The sequence below is a fragment of the Rana temporaria genome, chromosome 12, assembly GCF_905171775.1.
Source record: "Rana temporaria chromosome 12, aRanTem1.1, whole genome shotgun sequence".
NCBI classification, from domain to species: domain Eukaryota; kingdom Metazoa; phylum Chordata; class Amphibia; order Anura; family Ranidae; genus Rana; species Rana temporaria.
This window is the reverse complement of record NC_053500.1, coordinates 142,829,613-142,845,963: the sequence shown is the minus strand read 5'-3', so window position 1 is coordinate 142,845,963 and position 16,351 is coordinate 142,829,613. Positions and strand designations below refer to the sequence as shown.

Sequence of the window (16,351 nt, the reverse complement as noted above, 5' to 3'; positions counted from 1 at the left end):
AGGCACAGTGGCTGCATTTGAAGGCATGGCACAGTGGTGACAATTGATGGCATGGCACAGTGGTGACAATTGATGGCACAGCGGCGATAAATGATGGCACAGTTGCGACAATTGATGGCATGGCACAGTGGTGACAATTGATGGCACAGCGGCTGCATTTGATGGCACAGTGGTGACAATTGATGGCATGGCACAGTGGTGACAATTGATGGCACAGCGGCTGCATTTGATGGCACAGTGGCGATAAATGATGGCACAGTTGCGACAATTGATGGCATGACACAGTGGTGACAATTGATGGCACAGTGGCTGCATTTGATGGGCACAGTGAGGCTGCAATTGTTTGTTTTTTTCGTTTGTTTGCGCCCCCCCAAAAATTTTGAGCACCAGCCGCCACTGGAATCACCACAAACTAATAATTTACCTAAGGGTTTAACTGACTGCCAGAACTTGGTCAATAGCGAATTCTAAACCGAGGGGGTATCTGTGTGGGCAAAAGGTATCCTACCATTCAGAAACCTTGATTTAACGTAACCATTCATGGGAATTGTTCCCACCAAATAGTATTCAGCGACAGCCCTGAAGAAGGAGAGTCTATTCCCCCCGAAACCCGTAGGCTTGGTTTACATGTTGCCAATATTTAATAAACGTCCAAAAAAAAAAAAACATGTTTTCGAGGTCACATTTCTCTGGACACCGGGCGCTCCTTTCTTTTTATCCAAGTCTACGTGCTGAAACGGCCAGAAAAGGCGCACAGCCCAATCCCAAAGAAGGCCCATCGCCATCATCCATCACTGGGCACTATCCACCGGAAAGCATTTGTTCTTTTTTTGCCCACACGACTACCCACTCAGGACCAGTGACCAATCCAGTCAGTCTAGCCTGGTCTCCAACACAAGCTAAATACACTTTTAATTTTCGGTAGCACCAACATCTCTGTCTATGGTATAAGTTTAATGATCAGCTTCCATAAAGTCTATTGAAATAAAGGAAAATTGCAATCCAATTGTAATGGAAAGGAGAAAAACCTAGGACAATCTTATAGTAAGTGCACAGATTTTTCGACCTTGTTCGATCAGGGTAGGTTCGAATATAAACATATATAGCTAGATTCAGGTAGGAGTTAGGTCGGCGTATCAGTAGATACGCCGACCTAACTCAGAATCTGTGCCGACCTATGTTTAAGTGTTTTCTCAAACAGAGGTACGCCGGCTTGCGCCGTCCTATCTTAGGTTGCAATATTGAGACTGGCCGCTAGGTGGCGCTTCCATTGCGGTCGGCGTAGAATATGTAAATCAGTAGATACGCCTATTCACGAACGTACGCCCGGCCGCCGCAGTACATTTACGCCGTTTACGTAAGGCATTACAGGCCTAAAGTTATTCCATCAAATAGATGGAATAGTAATGTTAAGTATGGCCGCCGTTCCCGCGTCGAAATTAATTTTTTTTACGTTGTTTGCGTAAGTCGTCCGTGAATAGGGATTTACGTAGTTTACGTCCACGTCGAAATCAATAGGCCCGTGCGGCGGACGTAGCCGCAATGCACACTGGGAAATGTAGGCGCATGCGCAGTTGGAAAAAAAACGTCAATCACGTCGGGTCAAGCCTCATTATCATAAAACACGCCCCCTTAGACAAATTTGAATTAGGCGCCCTTACGCCCGCCCGCTTTAGGCTACGCCGCCGTAACTTAGCAGGCAAGTACATTGTGAATCATGTACTTGCCTCGCTAACTTACGGCGGCGTAGCTTAAATGCCTTAAGCTACGCCGCCTTAAAGTTGCCGCCATCTATGTGAATCTAGCTAACAGTATTTATAATCCAATGGACAATGAGATTTAACAGTAGAGGACAAGAAATACAGAAGCTCACCAAGGTGACGAATGTTCCCACATAAAGTGAAATTCCCTTATTACAGATGAACATAATTCCCAGCATGATGGAGATGATCAACAGAAAAAAAAGCATGTCCACCGAAGCTTGTCCAACCCAGTAGGCAGACTGGTAGAGGCCCGACATCTTCAGCTGGGTGTAGGCCTTCACCTGGTGTAAAGAGATGGACAAGTAACATCAATCCATTAACTGCTGATGTATAATGGATAAAGACTTTGGGTACCAACAGATACAAAAGGAAAACACGTTGGGGAATGGAAGGGGGAGGCGAATCTAACCATCCTTCCCCTCATAAGAAATGTTAATGTAGCCACCCTGCCTTAAAGCGGATGTTCCGCCAAAAAAAAATATTAAAAGCCTGCAGCTACAAATACTGCAGCTGCTGACTTTTAATATTAGGACACTTACCTGTCCTGGAGTCCAGCGGCGTCCGCAGCAGAGGAGGAGCGATCGCTCGTCACCCTGCTGCTCCCCCCTCCATCCACGCTGAGGGAACCAGGAAGTGAATCGCTCCGGCTTCACTGCCCGGTTCCCTACGGCGACTGCGCGAGTCGCGCTGCGCCCGCCGATTGGCTCCCGCTGTGTGCTGTGAGTCGAGTGTTCCCAGCACACAACGGGGCGACGGGATGTGACGCAATGCCCGTCTTTTGCCCGTGAATGCCGGGCCGGAAGTGGGTGCAAATACCCCCCTGAAAGGTGTCAAATGTGACACCGGAGGGGGGGGGGGGGGGGGGGTGCCGATCAGCGCGACTTCACTTTAGGGTGGAGAACCGCTTTAAGCAGAGGTGCCTAGTAAATTTTGTTCTGCTTTCCTCAAAGCACAGAGTTGCTGCTGCTGTTCCCAGTTGCTGTCACTGGCACTTGGGGCAATAGGCAAGGGAGGTATAACATTTTTGCATTTTGAATATTTATATCCCCCCCCTGGCCACCCACTAGTAGGTTTGATGCTGGTGGTGCATGCTGGGGGAGGATATAAATATTCAAAATGGAAAAAGGTGGATGACCGCACACTAGCGCTTGGAAGATCTGAAAATTGTTCATTAGAAGTGAGCTATTGATGAAAGAATTACAGCCACACAAAGATAGAAGAAAATGTTAACATGTTTTAAGGTGGAAGTGCTTAATCATAATGAGTCTAATGGCTATGATTAAGCACTTCCAGCGTGAAACACGTTCACGTTTGCTCAAACTTTTGAGTAGCTGTAATATTTCTATGAATGGATAACCGCACACTAGCACTTGGAAGATTTGAAAATTGTTCATTAGAAGTGATCTATTGAAGAAAGCATTACAGCCACTCAAAGATAGAAGCAAACGTTAACATGTTTCATGCTGGAAGTGCTTAATCATAATGACTATGATTAAGCACTTTCAGCATAAAATACGTTAAAGTTTGTGCCTATCTTTGAGTGGCCGTAATGCTTTAATCAATGGATCACTTCTAATAAATGATTTCTGGATCTTCCAAGAACTAGTGTGCAATCATTTACCTTTTTACATTGGAGTCTTTATCGGCTGCGAACCGGACCAACACATTCCTTTTTGAATGGGGGCTAGACAAGGCAGACCGACCTGGAGCGGAGAATATTTTCACTATTGGCCTGTTTGGACTTTAGTATTTGGGGCGTGGCCTGGAGAGTTTTGGGGAAGTGTGTGCAGTAGAGTTGTGTTGAGTAGCCCAATAGCCCTTTAGGACTAGGACAGATACCTCAAGTTGCCCTGACCGGTTGAGGAGCATACAGCACCCAAAGTGGAGAGCCAGGGAGAGAAGTCCTGCTAAGGGGGGATTAGGTTTGCCCTCAGAAGAGGTATCTGAATCCCTAAGGCCCCGTACAGACGACCAAACATGTCTGCTGAAACTGGTCTGCGGGCCAGTTTCAGCAGACATGTTCGGTCGTGTGTAGGCCCGAGCGTGCAGGATTCCAGCAAACATTTGCCCGCCGGACAAATATTCCTGGACTTGTTTTAAAACAGTCCGCTGGAATCCTGCCCGCTCGGACATGTTCGGTCGTCTGTACATGTCCCCGCGCCCGCCATCCCTCGCATGCGTCGAATGACTTAGACGCATGCGTGGAAGCATTTAACTGGCAGGCCTGCCCACGTCGCTGCGTCATTGTCGCGGCGACACCGCGGACACGCCCCGCGTATTGTTTGCGCGCGGCTTTCTGTACGATGGTTAGTACAGCCATCGTACAGAAAGCCCCGGGCAGACATGTACGGTGAAAACGGTCCGGTGGACCGGTTTCATCGTACATGTTTGCTGGTGTGTACACGGCCTAACACTCTCTCCCTGTGAGCCAGAGGAATAAAAATTCGGAAAGACTAAAGTGACCGGCACTCTTCATTCTTGCATTTCTCCACTGCGGTCATGGATCCAAACTGGGGTAATGTCAGTTGCCCCTTCGCTGGGGTTTTTTCCTTCCCCCGGTCAGGGAGGGTGTGACAGAACCCACTGTGTGTTTTGGAGGGGGCTGGCCTACTACCCAAAGATTTTGGCCCAGAAGAGACTGAGAGACTTGGGGACAAAATGGCATTGATATAATGTAATGCTACATCCTTTCTCCCCCATCCCCCGCCCTCTTGTTGCTGTGTTTAATTGTGTTGGGTCATGGCACGTAGACAAAGGTCTGGAGACACGTCCCAGCAGGGGATATGTAAGGAGGGGCTGCCTGCTTATCATAATCCCTTTATGTGTTTCAACTGTAGTTGTTTGAATATACAAATGTTGCATTTCCATTGGTTCTTCCTTGTCCCCTACCCCCTCTATGACAAGGCTAAGGGGAGTATCCCGAACTGTGTTTAAAAGTCTATGTTTGGCACTTAATAAAGAGTTAATGTTCTGCATGTTTAATCCTCAACACCTGTTGAGAGTTAATCCTATGATTGGGGGGTTAAGGGCTGGTTATGGTGAGTCTGCCGGCTGCGGGTGCGTTTGGAGGACAGGAGACACAGGTATGGCGGAGGTGCCCAGCAGGGGTATCCGAGATCCGTCACAGAGGGGTTGCTACGCTTTAGCAGAATTGTTAGGGAAAAAAGGTCAATCTGTTGCTTTTCTCTTTACACTCTTCTTCTGTTCCATCCTGAGGAGCAAAAACCTTATGTAAGCTCTAAGTCATACTGCTTTGAGCTTACACAGGGCTAAGGACCCTCCCTCTGACCCCATATGACCATTCATGTGTCTGGTGATTGGTTCTGAACCCTGCATTGTGGGAGGAAGAGGACCGAGTCACATTCTCCTGATACCCAGAGTACTGGTCAATTCACGTTTCTTAGGAGTGGCATGTGATTTGACGTAAGGTGAGTAGGGGTGGGCAGGGCTGTCTTAATGAGAGGGCACACCTTGGCCCAGCTGCATGGGGGCCCCCTGCACTTTCCCCAAAGCAGCTGGTCCTTGAACCCACGCTGCCCCAAAATTGGAGGCCCCATGATGGCACTGAGAGTGGTAGATGCAAAGGGGAGGCAGTCTGCCTCCTACCTACTTGATGTCTGTTTACCTGCACTGTCATCATTGTAAGGGCCCCAGAGCATTACTTTGCACAGGGGCCCATGATGCTATTAAGAATGCCCTGGGGGTGAGCATACCTTCTCTGTTTCCAGAGATAGAGAATAGTGGGAAGGTGGCATTCACCAATGCAACCCAACGCACACCTACTAAAGGAACAACATCACTACACAGGTTGTGGACAGGGTGGCACGAAGGGTCTATGGGTATCGAAGCCGGGCAAACGGCATACCAGATCTTACCTTATGGTTGTAGATGTTCTCCATGGCAAAATAAGGCAACATCCCAGCACCTAAAATTCCCAGATATATGACCAGGAAGTACAGAGTGATCTTGTAGGATACATCCAAGTATTCCTGAGGACATAAAATATACAATTATTCTAAGTGTGATTTATTGGCTCGCATGGGCAGAAGAAAATCTTGTTCTTCAATAGATGCAAATCAGGCTTATCTAATTGATATATAAAAGAGAATAGTGCAGTTTTCATTGCGGAGCTCCATAATCATATAAAACCTTTGAGTTGAAGCTGCACTGTTGGGTTTCTAAAGAGAAGGCACGGCAGATGCTGTTTACTTTCAGACTGTCTCTCTCTAACTAATACTTTAAAGGTCTACTGAACGGAGAAGTGGGAAGTTGAAGGAGTAATTTTTTGACTCGTGCTTAGTGTGAGTTCCCATGTCTGTACACCTGCTGTACCCTTTATAAGGGATTCCCACCATCCCTGTGCCGAGTTCCTGGGTCTGTACACCTGCTGTACCCTTTATAAGGGATTCCCACCATCCTTGTGCTGAGTTCCCAAGTCTGTAAACTGCTGTGCCCATTATGAGGGGTTCCCACCATCCCTCTGCTGAGTTCCTGGGTCTGTACACCCGCTGTGCCCATTATGAGGGGTTCCCACCACCCCTGTGCTAAGTTCCCGGGCCTGTACACCTGCTGTGCCCATTATGAGGAGTTCCCACCAATACTGTGCCGAGTCCCCAGTCTGTACACCTGCTGCACCAATTATGAGGGGTTCTCACCATCCCTGTGGTAATTTTCTGGGTCTCTACACCTGCTGTGCCCATTATGAGAGGCTCCCACCACCCCTTTGCTGAGTTCCCAGGTCTGTACTCCTGCTGTGCCCATAAGTGGTTCCCACTATCCCTGTGCTGAGTTCCCGGGTCTGTACATCTGCTGTGCCCATTATGAGGGGTTCTCACCATCGCTGTGCTGGATTCCTGGGTCTTTACACCTGCTGTGCCCATTATGAGGTATTCCCACCATCCCTGTGCTGAGTTCCTGGGTCTGTATCCGATTAAGAAATTATAGGAGGGTTCGTGGGATGTTGGAGCATCCAAAACACATAAGGAAGAGCCTACTCGGCCCGCCAGGCTTCACTTGCAACTAAAATACCTCTTTTGGGGGAAATGGCCCTTAAAAAAAGGCACCCATTGAGGTGTGTAGTATTATAATGAGCTCTCACCTTGGGGAAAGGGCTGCTCCACACTTGGATGCTCTCGTTGACATTCAGCTGTCTCAGCAGAGTGTTGCTGATGGTGTTAATGAGGACCGGAAGGGAGTGCACCATGGTACTATTGAATACGACTTCATAGATGAAATACTGGAAGACACAAACACAAGACAGTGACCCCTCTGGACGGGCAATAATCCCTTCTGCTCATTATCTGTAAAATGCACTGATGCAGATTCTATAGGAGGGCAGAGATTCAACCCAGTGACACCAAGACTAGAAAGAAGGGATGGGGGTGTCACCAGGACAGGACGGCAATCCTATCACCAGATTTCAGCTTTCTCATTCCATTTGTCACTGGAAGATTTTTCTATTGCACTGAATGAACGCCCAACGTCTGCCCCTCAAGTCTTCATCAATAGCCTACCAGCGCCCTACAAATACAGCCTCACCAGCGCCCATCAAATGCAGCCTCACCAGCGCCCATCAAATGCAGCCTCACCAGCGCCCATCAAATGCAGCCTCACCAGCGCCCATCAAATGCAGCCTCACCAGCGCCCATCAAATGCAGCCTCCCCACCGCCCATCATTGAATGTTTGCTTGCTTGCTTCCATTTATTAGTACAGTGCATGCGGTACTCTACTCACTACTTACACCCTCCTACCTTTCCTGAACTAATGATATCCAAAGCGCCACTGTGAGGAGCGACAGACATATAGTCGGTCCCGTTCATCAGATCCACCTTTATTCTTTGGCTGTGCAGGTAGTCAATTATCTCATCTATACTCGCACCTGCGGAGAGAAAAGGCCGAAGCTTTACGATGGATAATTTGCATTTGTGTTAAATATAATCATTGTCAGCAAGACAGAAAAAGGAGAATGATATGACCTATTAATATGATGGTCCACCAAGAGACACTGGTGGAAGAGGAGAAGGGAGAACATTACTATGGTGGTCCACCAAGAGGCACGATGGAAGAGGAGGAGAAGGGAGAACATTACTATGGTGGTCCACCAAGAGGCACGATGGAAGAGGAGGAGAAGGGAGAACATTACTATGGTGGTCCACCAAGAGGCACGATGGAAGAGGAGGAGAAGGGAGAACATTACTATGGTGGTCCACCAAGAGGCACGATGGAAGAGGAGGAGAAGGGAGGAGAACATTAATATATTGGTCCACCAAGAGGCACCGGTGGAAGAGGAGAAGAAGGGAGGAAATTACTATGGTGGTTCACCAAGAGGCACCGGTGGAAGAAGAGGGGAAGAGAGAACATTACTATGGCGATTCGCCAAGAGGCACCGGTGGAAAAAGAGGGATAGGGAGAACATTACTATGGTGATTTGCTAAGAGGCACTGGTAAAAGGGGAGGGGGAGAAGGGAGATCATTATTGCGGTGGTCCACCGAGAGGCCCCAGTGGAAGAGGGGGAGAAAGGAGAACATTATTATGGTGGTCCACCAAGAGGCACCGGTGGAAAAGAAGGAAAAAAGGAGAAAACATTTTTAAGGTGGACCAATAGGAACTGGTGAAAGAGGAGGAGAAGGGAGAACATTACTATGGTAGTTCATCAAGAGGCACTGTTGGAAGAGGAGGAGAAGGGAGCAAATTACTATGGTGGTCCACCAAGAGGCAACGGTGGAAGAAGAGGGGAAGGGAGAACATTACTATGGTGATTCACCAAGAGGCACCGGTGGAAGAGGAGGAGGAGAAGGGAGATTATATTTGCAGTGGTCCACCGAGAGGCCCCAGTGGAAGAAGGGGAGAAGGGGAGAAAGGAGAACATTACTATGGTGGTTCGCCAAGAGGCACCAGTAGAAGGGGAGGAGAAGGGAGAACATTATTATGGCGGTCCACCAAGAGGCACCAGTGGAAAAGGAGAACATTATTATGGTGGTCCACCGAAAGGCCCCAGTGGAAGAGTGGGAAAAAGGAGAACATAACTATGGTGGTTCGCCAAGAGGCACCAGTAGAAGGGGAGGAGAAGGGAGAACATTATTATGGCGGTCCACCAAGAGGCACCAGTGGAAAAGTAGAACATTATTATGGTGGTCCACCAAGAGGAACTGGTGAAAGAGGAGGAGAAGGGAGAACATTACTATGGTGGTCCATCAAGAGGCACCAGTGGAAGAGAAAGGGGAAAGGAGAACGTTATTACGATGGTCCACCGAGAGGCATCAGTGGAAGGGGAAGAGAAAGGAGAAAATTATTATGGTGGTCCACAAAAAGGAAGTAGTGGAAAGAGATGAAAAGGGAGAACATTACTATGGTGGTCCACCAACAGACACTGGCAGAAGAGGAGAAGGGAGAACATTATTAGGGTGGTCCACCAAGAAGCACTGGTGGTGAGGTTTTCACCCATCCTTGGTAGCCATGTGGTTTACATTCCTGCAACAGCTTGGCAGCACCCTCTTGTGCCGTTCAAGCCTTTCTATTGGTCACTAAGGCCACAAAGCACACTGAAGGAACAATACTTAGGAAGAAGGTGTGGGACCAGGCTTAACCCTCTCAACAAAAGCTGAAACTGGCATAAAAATTAATCTGCTTGTGCCTTTGGAGCTACTGAATGTTCTGATGTGTTTTTACAGGATTAGAGAACAGTGTGGATGTGCATATGAACCACACTATGGGTAAGGGTCACTATGGGTAAGGGTCACTATGGGTAAGGGTTCCTTGGCATTTTGCACCCACCAAAACAAGACTTTATTGGAGACTTGGGTTTATTTCCTGCTACAAGCCCAAAGCCTTTTCTTACAATTGGCGCATCCAACTAAATAAAGGGGATGTGGGCATGCAGCTTTTGACATTACATATAAATGACTTATTGTTGTGCTGTGCCTGGTATTCATCGTTAAGTGACATTAGAGATCCAAAGGCTACCTGTGGAGCTCTGGAGAAGAAGGCTGGTGAGGTCCTTCTGACTCTTCTGTCCTGGACGCAGGAAATACAGATCCGAAGACAGTTTGATGGGGACGGAAGGCTTGTGGTTGTACCAGTGAAGGATGTTTACTGTGACCTGGGCAGCCAGGAAAAGTAATAAAGACAGACACCTGGAAGAGAAATATTTTTTGTAACCTTCGCATCCTGTATATAGCTTCAGATAAGCAAGTCTTGTTTACGGTCATGTGAGCCTGCATTTGGCTGTTTTATACTAATAAAACATTAATTAATGGTACACTAAGCTGGCCCCCCCTTGCGCCTCTTTTTTACTTCTGTCACTAAAGTAGCCTCAGATCCCAGGGAGCTGTATAAGGGACAGCACAGCCACATTCTGTTCATCCGCATTCCATCCTTCTACCCACACATTCCTATTGACTGGTGTTATGGTACTCTCAGAATCCCTGCCAAGACTACAGTTCCCAGTAACAATGCTGAGGGTGTGTCTGCTTACCAGCCATGACCACGGGCATGACCTCTGCCTGGGCCTGGCTGCTTTCTGACCTGCCATGACCTCTGCCTGAGCCTGGCTGCTCTCTTGCCTGCCATGACCTCTGCCTGGGCCTGACTGCTTTCTGACCTGCCATGACTTCTGCCTGGGCCCCGCTGCTCTCTTGCCTGCCATGACCTCTGCCTGGGCCCGGCTGCTCACTTGCCTGCCATAACCTCTGCCTGGACCCGGCTGCTCTCTTGCCTGCCATGACCTCTGCCTGGGCTTGGCTTCTCTCTTGCCTGCCATGACCTCTGCCTGGGCCGACTGCTCTCTTGCTTGCCATGACCTCTGCCTGGGCGTAGCTGTTCTTTCTTGTCTGTCATTACCTCTGCCCAATCCCGGTTACTCTCTTCTTCTACGTCTTTTTCATTTTGAACAGTCTCTGCATCATAGCTATTCTGTACCAGCCATTGGTGGGGTGATCCGGAGGACTGCAACCTCCTGCTGCCAGTTTGAACCAAAGAAACTGATACCACTAAGGTTACACCTTCAAGAGCTCTGCTAAAGATCAACTTAGACCTTGTGCCTTGGGTGAGGCCAGGGGGCACCATAAGAGTTAGGAATGTGATGGGTAAACCCACTGGCCAAAAGGAGGAATCAAGCATCAGCAGAAGGAGTCGCAAGGCAACGCAATCATGCATTTCCTCTGGGATCCTAGGTTGCTACTCAGACCGATAGCCAGCTAAGTACTTAGTCCACCCAAAAACATTTCACGTAAATGGTGACGTCTGTGGCAATGAGTTATCTAAAGGAGTTTTTATCTACTAGGGATCCCAGTGGCATGAAATCCCCTCTTTAGCTTCTGGCTCTTTTGCCTCTCACTTTGGAGTTTTGGGCATTTGACACAACTCAGGGTTTAAACGGATTCTGCCTAGCATTAATTTTAAATGGGAAGAGTGTGGATTCTGTATAGGATTGCAGAGCAAGAAAACAACCAAAAAAAAACAAAAACAACATTTTTTGGGTGGACTTATCCTTTAACATGGTTAGCCCACTCCATAGGTTTACTTTGGGTGTTCCTTACCATCTCTCAGCAGATAAATACTCACACGTTTCGGACACATTTCCGGTCTCGGTACAAGTTGCGGAAATGTAGCTTGGCTATGGTCCGGGCTTGCTGCTTCCACAGAGCGCGGCCGCTCACGGTGCAAGGATCCGACTCTGGAAGGGTCAGTAAGCCCTGGTCAATATCCTCGGTGGATTTCCACTTCCTGTCATCGTCTATCCTCTGATGAGTGAAAATATTGCCATCTGTAATAAAATGCATTATGGTCTTAAAGCCGATTATAATTGGTGGACATCTTTTACCTTTACTGTACCCCTCATTCAACGTAATAAAGTAAAAACTCTAACCAGAACCAGAACTAGGGGGACTTGTGTATTTTTTCAATCAGATTATGCAACTACAACATTATATATATATATATATATATATATATTTATTTATATTTATATTTATAAAAAACCTTTAACCCTTAACCTCTTAAAAATAAAATAAAAACGGATGAAAACACTGAATATTTTTTCTCTATTGGCTAATAAAAAAAAACAAAGCTCATAAATGCTTTAAAAATGCTGTACAAAAAAGCACATACAAATGGCCATAAAAACACAAAAAAAACACCAAAAAAAAACCACAAGGCTCAGGTATGATTGCAGCCTAAGATTTGAGATTTCTGCTCTGGGGCCCATATACATTAACCCACTTGGCGCCCGCGCTAGAGACGAAAGATGGCTACAGCGCAGGCTTTCGTCGGGACGTCTTCCCCCGTGCTCGCTCTGCCTGTGCACCTCCTGCAGTGCGTGGGTGGCACACTCTGTGATCACAGAGTCTTTGGGACTCGGCTGATCACAGATCATGGTAAAGGGCCAATCACAGCGGCTCCTTTAACATGTGATCAGCTGTCAGCTAATGACTGATCACGGAAGTGAACCGAAGCCGTTGGAAAAAAAAGAAGAAGAAAGCCGTTAACCAGCTTCTGTTTCAGGGACAGTGGTCCCCTCGATGCCCACCAGTGCTGCTAATCAGTGCCCACCAGTGCCCATGAATACTGCTAATCAGTACCCACCAGTGCTGCTAATCAGTGTCCATTAGTGTCACTTATCAGTGCAGCCCATCAGTGCCCACCAGTGCTGCCTATCAGTGCCCACCAGTGCCACTAATTAGCACCCAGTGCCACCCAACAGTGCCACCCACAAATTGTATAACTATAAAAAAAAAAAATTAGTAGTTAATAAAACCTGCAGATTTTAAAAGATTGAAAACTACATTTGAAAATCCCCAAAAAATGTGAAGTTTTGATGAGATTTCAATGATTCAATCTAATTAAATTCTCTCAATCAACATGAACTATTTATAATTCTAATAAGGAGTAAAGTAAAGGATCAGGAATGGAGTTGTGACCGCGTCTCGGCCTTTCATTTCCAGATGAGCCAGACAACGGATCTGGGATCAATCAGCGAGATCCGGAGATCATTACCTGTTTGGTCCACATCAGATTCTGCTTCTAGTCTGAAGAAGACGTCCTCCAGGGTGGTGACCGACACTCCATAGGTCAGGATTCCCAGGCTGCAGTCATTGTCCAAAGCTGAAAACAATCCTAGAAAATGGAAATCACACAAAATCTAAAATAAAGACGACTCAACCGGATTGAATATATCTAAATTCAGAATAAGAACAACTCAACCGGACCACAATGTAACAAAATCTAAAATAAAGACGACTCAACCGGATTGAATATATCTAAATTCAGAATAAGGACAACTCAACCGGACCACAAAGTAACAAAATCTAAAATAAAGACGACTCAACCGGATTGAATATATCTAAATTCAGAATAAGGACAACTCAACCGGACCAAACGTAGCTAAATCCAGAATGAGGACAACTCAGCTGGACCACAATGTAACAAAATCTAGAATAAAGACGACTCAACCGGAATGAATATATCTAAATCCAGAATAAGGACAACTCAACCGGATCAAAGGAAGCAAAATTCAGGATAAAGACAACTCAACCAGACCAAAAGGTAGCAAAATCCAAAAGTAAAGACAACTCAAACGGGCCATGTTGTAACAAAATCCAGAATAAAGACAACTCAACCAGACCAGAGTTTAGGAAAATCTAGGATAAAGACAACTCAACTGGACCACAAGGTAACAAATTCTAGAATAAAGACAGCTCAACTGGAACAAACGTAGCAAAATCCAGAATAAAGACAACTCAACCAGACCAAAGGTAGCAAAATCCAGAGTGAGGACAACTCAACTGGACCAAACGTAGCTAAATCCAGAATAAAGGACAACTCAACTGGACCACAATATAACAAAATCTAGAATAAAGATAAAGACGACTCAACTGGAATGAATATATCTAAATCCAGAATAAGGACAACTCGACCGCATCAAAGTAAGCAAAATTCAGGATAAAGACAACTCAACTGGACCACAATATAACAAAATCCAGAATAAAGACAACTCAACCGGTCCAAACTTAGAAAAATCCAGAATAAAGACAACTCAACCGGTCCAAACTTAGAAAAATCCAGAATAAAGACAACTTAACCAGACCGAACCGAATGTAGCTAAATCCAAAAAAAAGGACAACTCAACCAGACCAGGTAGCAAAATCCAGACTAGAGACAGCTCAACAGCACCACAATTTAACAAAATACAGAATAAATACAACTCAACCAGACCGAACGTAGGAAAATCTAGGATAAAGACAACTCAACTGGACCACAAGGTAACAAAATCCAGAATAAAGACAACTCAACCGGTACAAACGTAGCAAAATCCAGACTAGAGACAACTCAACCGCACCACAATGTAGCTAAATCCAGAATAAAGACAACTCAACCAGACCAAAAGGTAGAAAAATCCAGAATAAGGACAACTCAGCGGGGCCAAATGTAGCAAAATACAGCATAAAGACAACCCAACCCCAGACCAAAATGTAGAAAAATCCAGAAAAAAAAGACAACTCAACTGGACCACAACGTAACAAAATCCAGAATAAGACAATTTATCTGAGAGAGAGCAGAGGGCCGAGTACAGAACATCGCCAATTACCTGGGAAGATGTCCACGTCCTTCAGTGGTAAGCCGTAGATGAGGGAGCTCTCGGTGGCCAGCATGAGACTCGCCCCGGGAATGTGCTGCGAGACGAGCGCAGACACAGACGCCATGTTACACGAGGATTTTATATCCATGCTGAGAGGAAAGACAACATTTGTTTGGTCACTGAAAGAGAAAATATCACAAAGACCCCTCCCCCCCCCAGACCGACCCCCAATGACATCATCACAGTGTATCTAATAGAGAAAATTATTTTAGTCTTGTAATGGGGGGGGGGGTGTACTAGTGGTTTAGTAGCGTTGTAGTAGTATTGTTGTAGTGGTCTAGTATCGGAGTAGTAGTGGTGTAGTAGTGGTACAAGGATCCCACCGGTAATCTGGAACAATGTAACTATAAAAATCTTTATACCTGGATGGCTTTTTTTTCAACCATTACCTACTTGTGTCTAAAAATAACTGTCTGTGTTTAAGCAGCGGCCTCTCTGCAGAGGTCAGAGTCAGCGCTCTCAAATCAGAAGAGAGCATGAGCATTGGTAATTGTAGGGCTATATACTCAGCATGAGGCATGTGGGATGCCAGGAGAGAGGCCACTGCTTCCACACAGAGAGCAAGGGGGTCCTTCTCTGCTTCCTGCTGGCAGGGGACAGGCTTTTCTACTCTGGCTGTGGCCACAGAATACACACTGAAGGACTTTGCACACCTTCTGTTTGGCTGCACATGGGATGGGAATCTTATCAGCCAATGGCATTGCACTATACCTGAGGCGGTAGCTGACACCCCACTTGCTCTTGAGGAACAGAGAGGACCCAACGCATTTCAGGCTTCCCTGGGAGAGGACGGCTTTTCTGTCTGAAATACAAATTAGAAGGAGGATTATATTCTGTATAAAAATGTAATATTCATTTCATAAAAGGGGAGGCGCCATGGAAGCGAAGGAACCGGTCATGTGATCGATAGTGGGCTGAACAGCTCATATCTACTAGAGACTAAGGAAGCCCTCTACATTGGAGTTCATAACTCCGCCCACCTACCTGTCTATTTCACAGGTGATCCTAACTCCCCCCACCAGCTGCAATTCCTTCACAGGTGTTACTAACCTCGCCCACGGCCCACCTGCTGTGTTTCTAGCTCCGCCCACCTGCTGTGATTATGTCACAGGTGTTCCTAACCCCGCCCACCTGCTGTGAGTATCTCACAGGTGTTCCTAGCTCCACCCACCTGCTGTGATTTCACAGTTCCTAACTCCGCCCACCTGCTGTGATTATGTCCCAGGTGTTCCTAACCCCGCCCACCTGCTGTATCTCACAGGTGTTCCTAGCTCCACCCACCTGCTGTGATTTCACAGTTCCTAACTCCGCCCACCTGCTGTGATTATGTCCCAGGTGTTCCTAACCCCGTCCACTTGCTGATTTTTTAACAGTTGTTCCTAAGTCCGCCCACCTGCTGTGATGATTTCACAGGTGTTCCTAACTCCGCCCACCTGATGTGATTATTTTGACATTTACATATATGGACTTTATAGGCACCAACTCAGCCACATATTGGATTTTGTAAAAAAAATATTTTTTTATTGTAAAATCAAATTAAAATTTAAAAATCAATTACATATCATTGGTAATTGCACCTATTAATCAATGTTTACAGGTGTTTCAAACTCCGCCCACCTGCTGTGATTATTTCACAGGTGTTCCTAACTCCGCCCACCTGCTGTGATTATTTCAAAGAAGTTCCTAACCCCACCTGTCTGCTGTTGTTCGAAAAGGGTTTTGCTCCCCCTATTGTTTCTAGTTTGCTCCAAAAGCGTAAAACCCCATGGGCATGATTTATTGAATAAAATGTATATTACACTCACATGTCGTAGATAAAAAAAAAAAAAAACAATACACTGGCCAAACAAGCAACAGCACTTCCGGGAATTCACGATGACGTCAGCACATTGCTCCCCCCTACGTGCTTCGTCGCACATGACGTCGTCAAAGTCTACAACATGTGAATGTAA

At 46.4% G+C, this 16,351-nt stretch overlaps 1 protein-coding gene across 2 annotated transcripts in view; it reads right to left on the bottom strand.

Moving 5' to 3' along the window:
- ABCA5 (ATP binding cassette subfamily A member 5) overlaps positions 1-16,351 on the bottom strand; it is an 87,757-nt gene that overhangs the window by 22,509 nt on the left and 48,897 nt on the right. For both annotated transcript variants that reach the window (XR_005744510.1, XM_040331034.1), the window contains exons 16-24: positions 15,111-15,201; positions 14,349-14,488; positions 12,758-12,877; positions 11,327-11,528; positions 9,728-9,897; positions 7,515-7,642; positions 6,862-6,999; positions 5,639-5,752; positions 1,874-2,044 (exon numbers count right to left, since the gene is read on the bottom strand). Coding sequence is in view for 1 of the 2 variants with exons in the window: in XM_040331034.1 (XP_040186968.1) it covers positions 1,874-2,044; positions 5,639-5,752; positions 6,862-6,999; positions 7,515-7,642; positions 9,728-9,897; positions 11,327-11,528; positions 12,758-12,877; positions 14,349-14,488; positions 15,111-15,201 (1,274 nt within the window). In the remaining variant the exon portion in view is untranslated. The remainder of the gene's footprint in view (positions 1-1,873; positions 2,045-5,638; positions 5,753-6,861; positions 7,000-7,514; positions 7,643-9,727; positions 9,898-11,326; positions 11,529-12,757; positions 12,878-14,348; positions 14,489-15,110; positions 15,202-16,351) is intronic.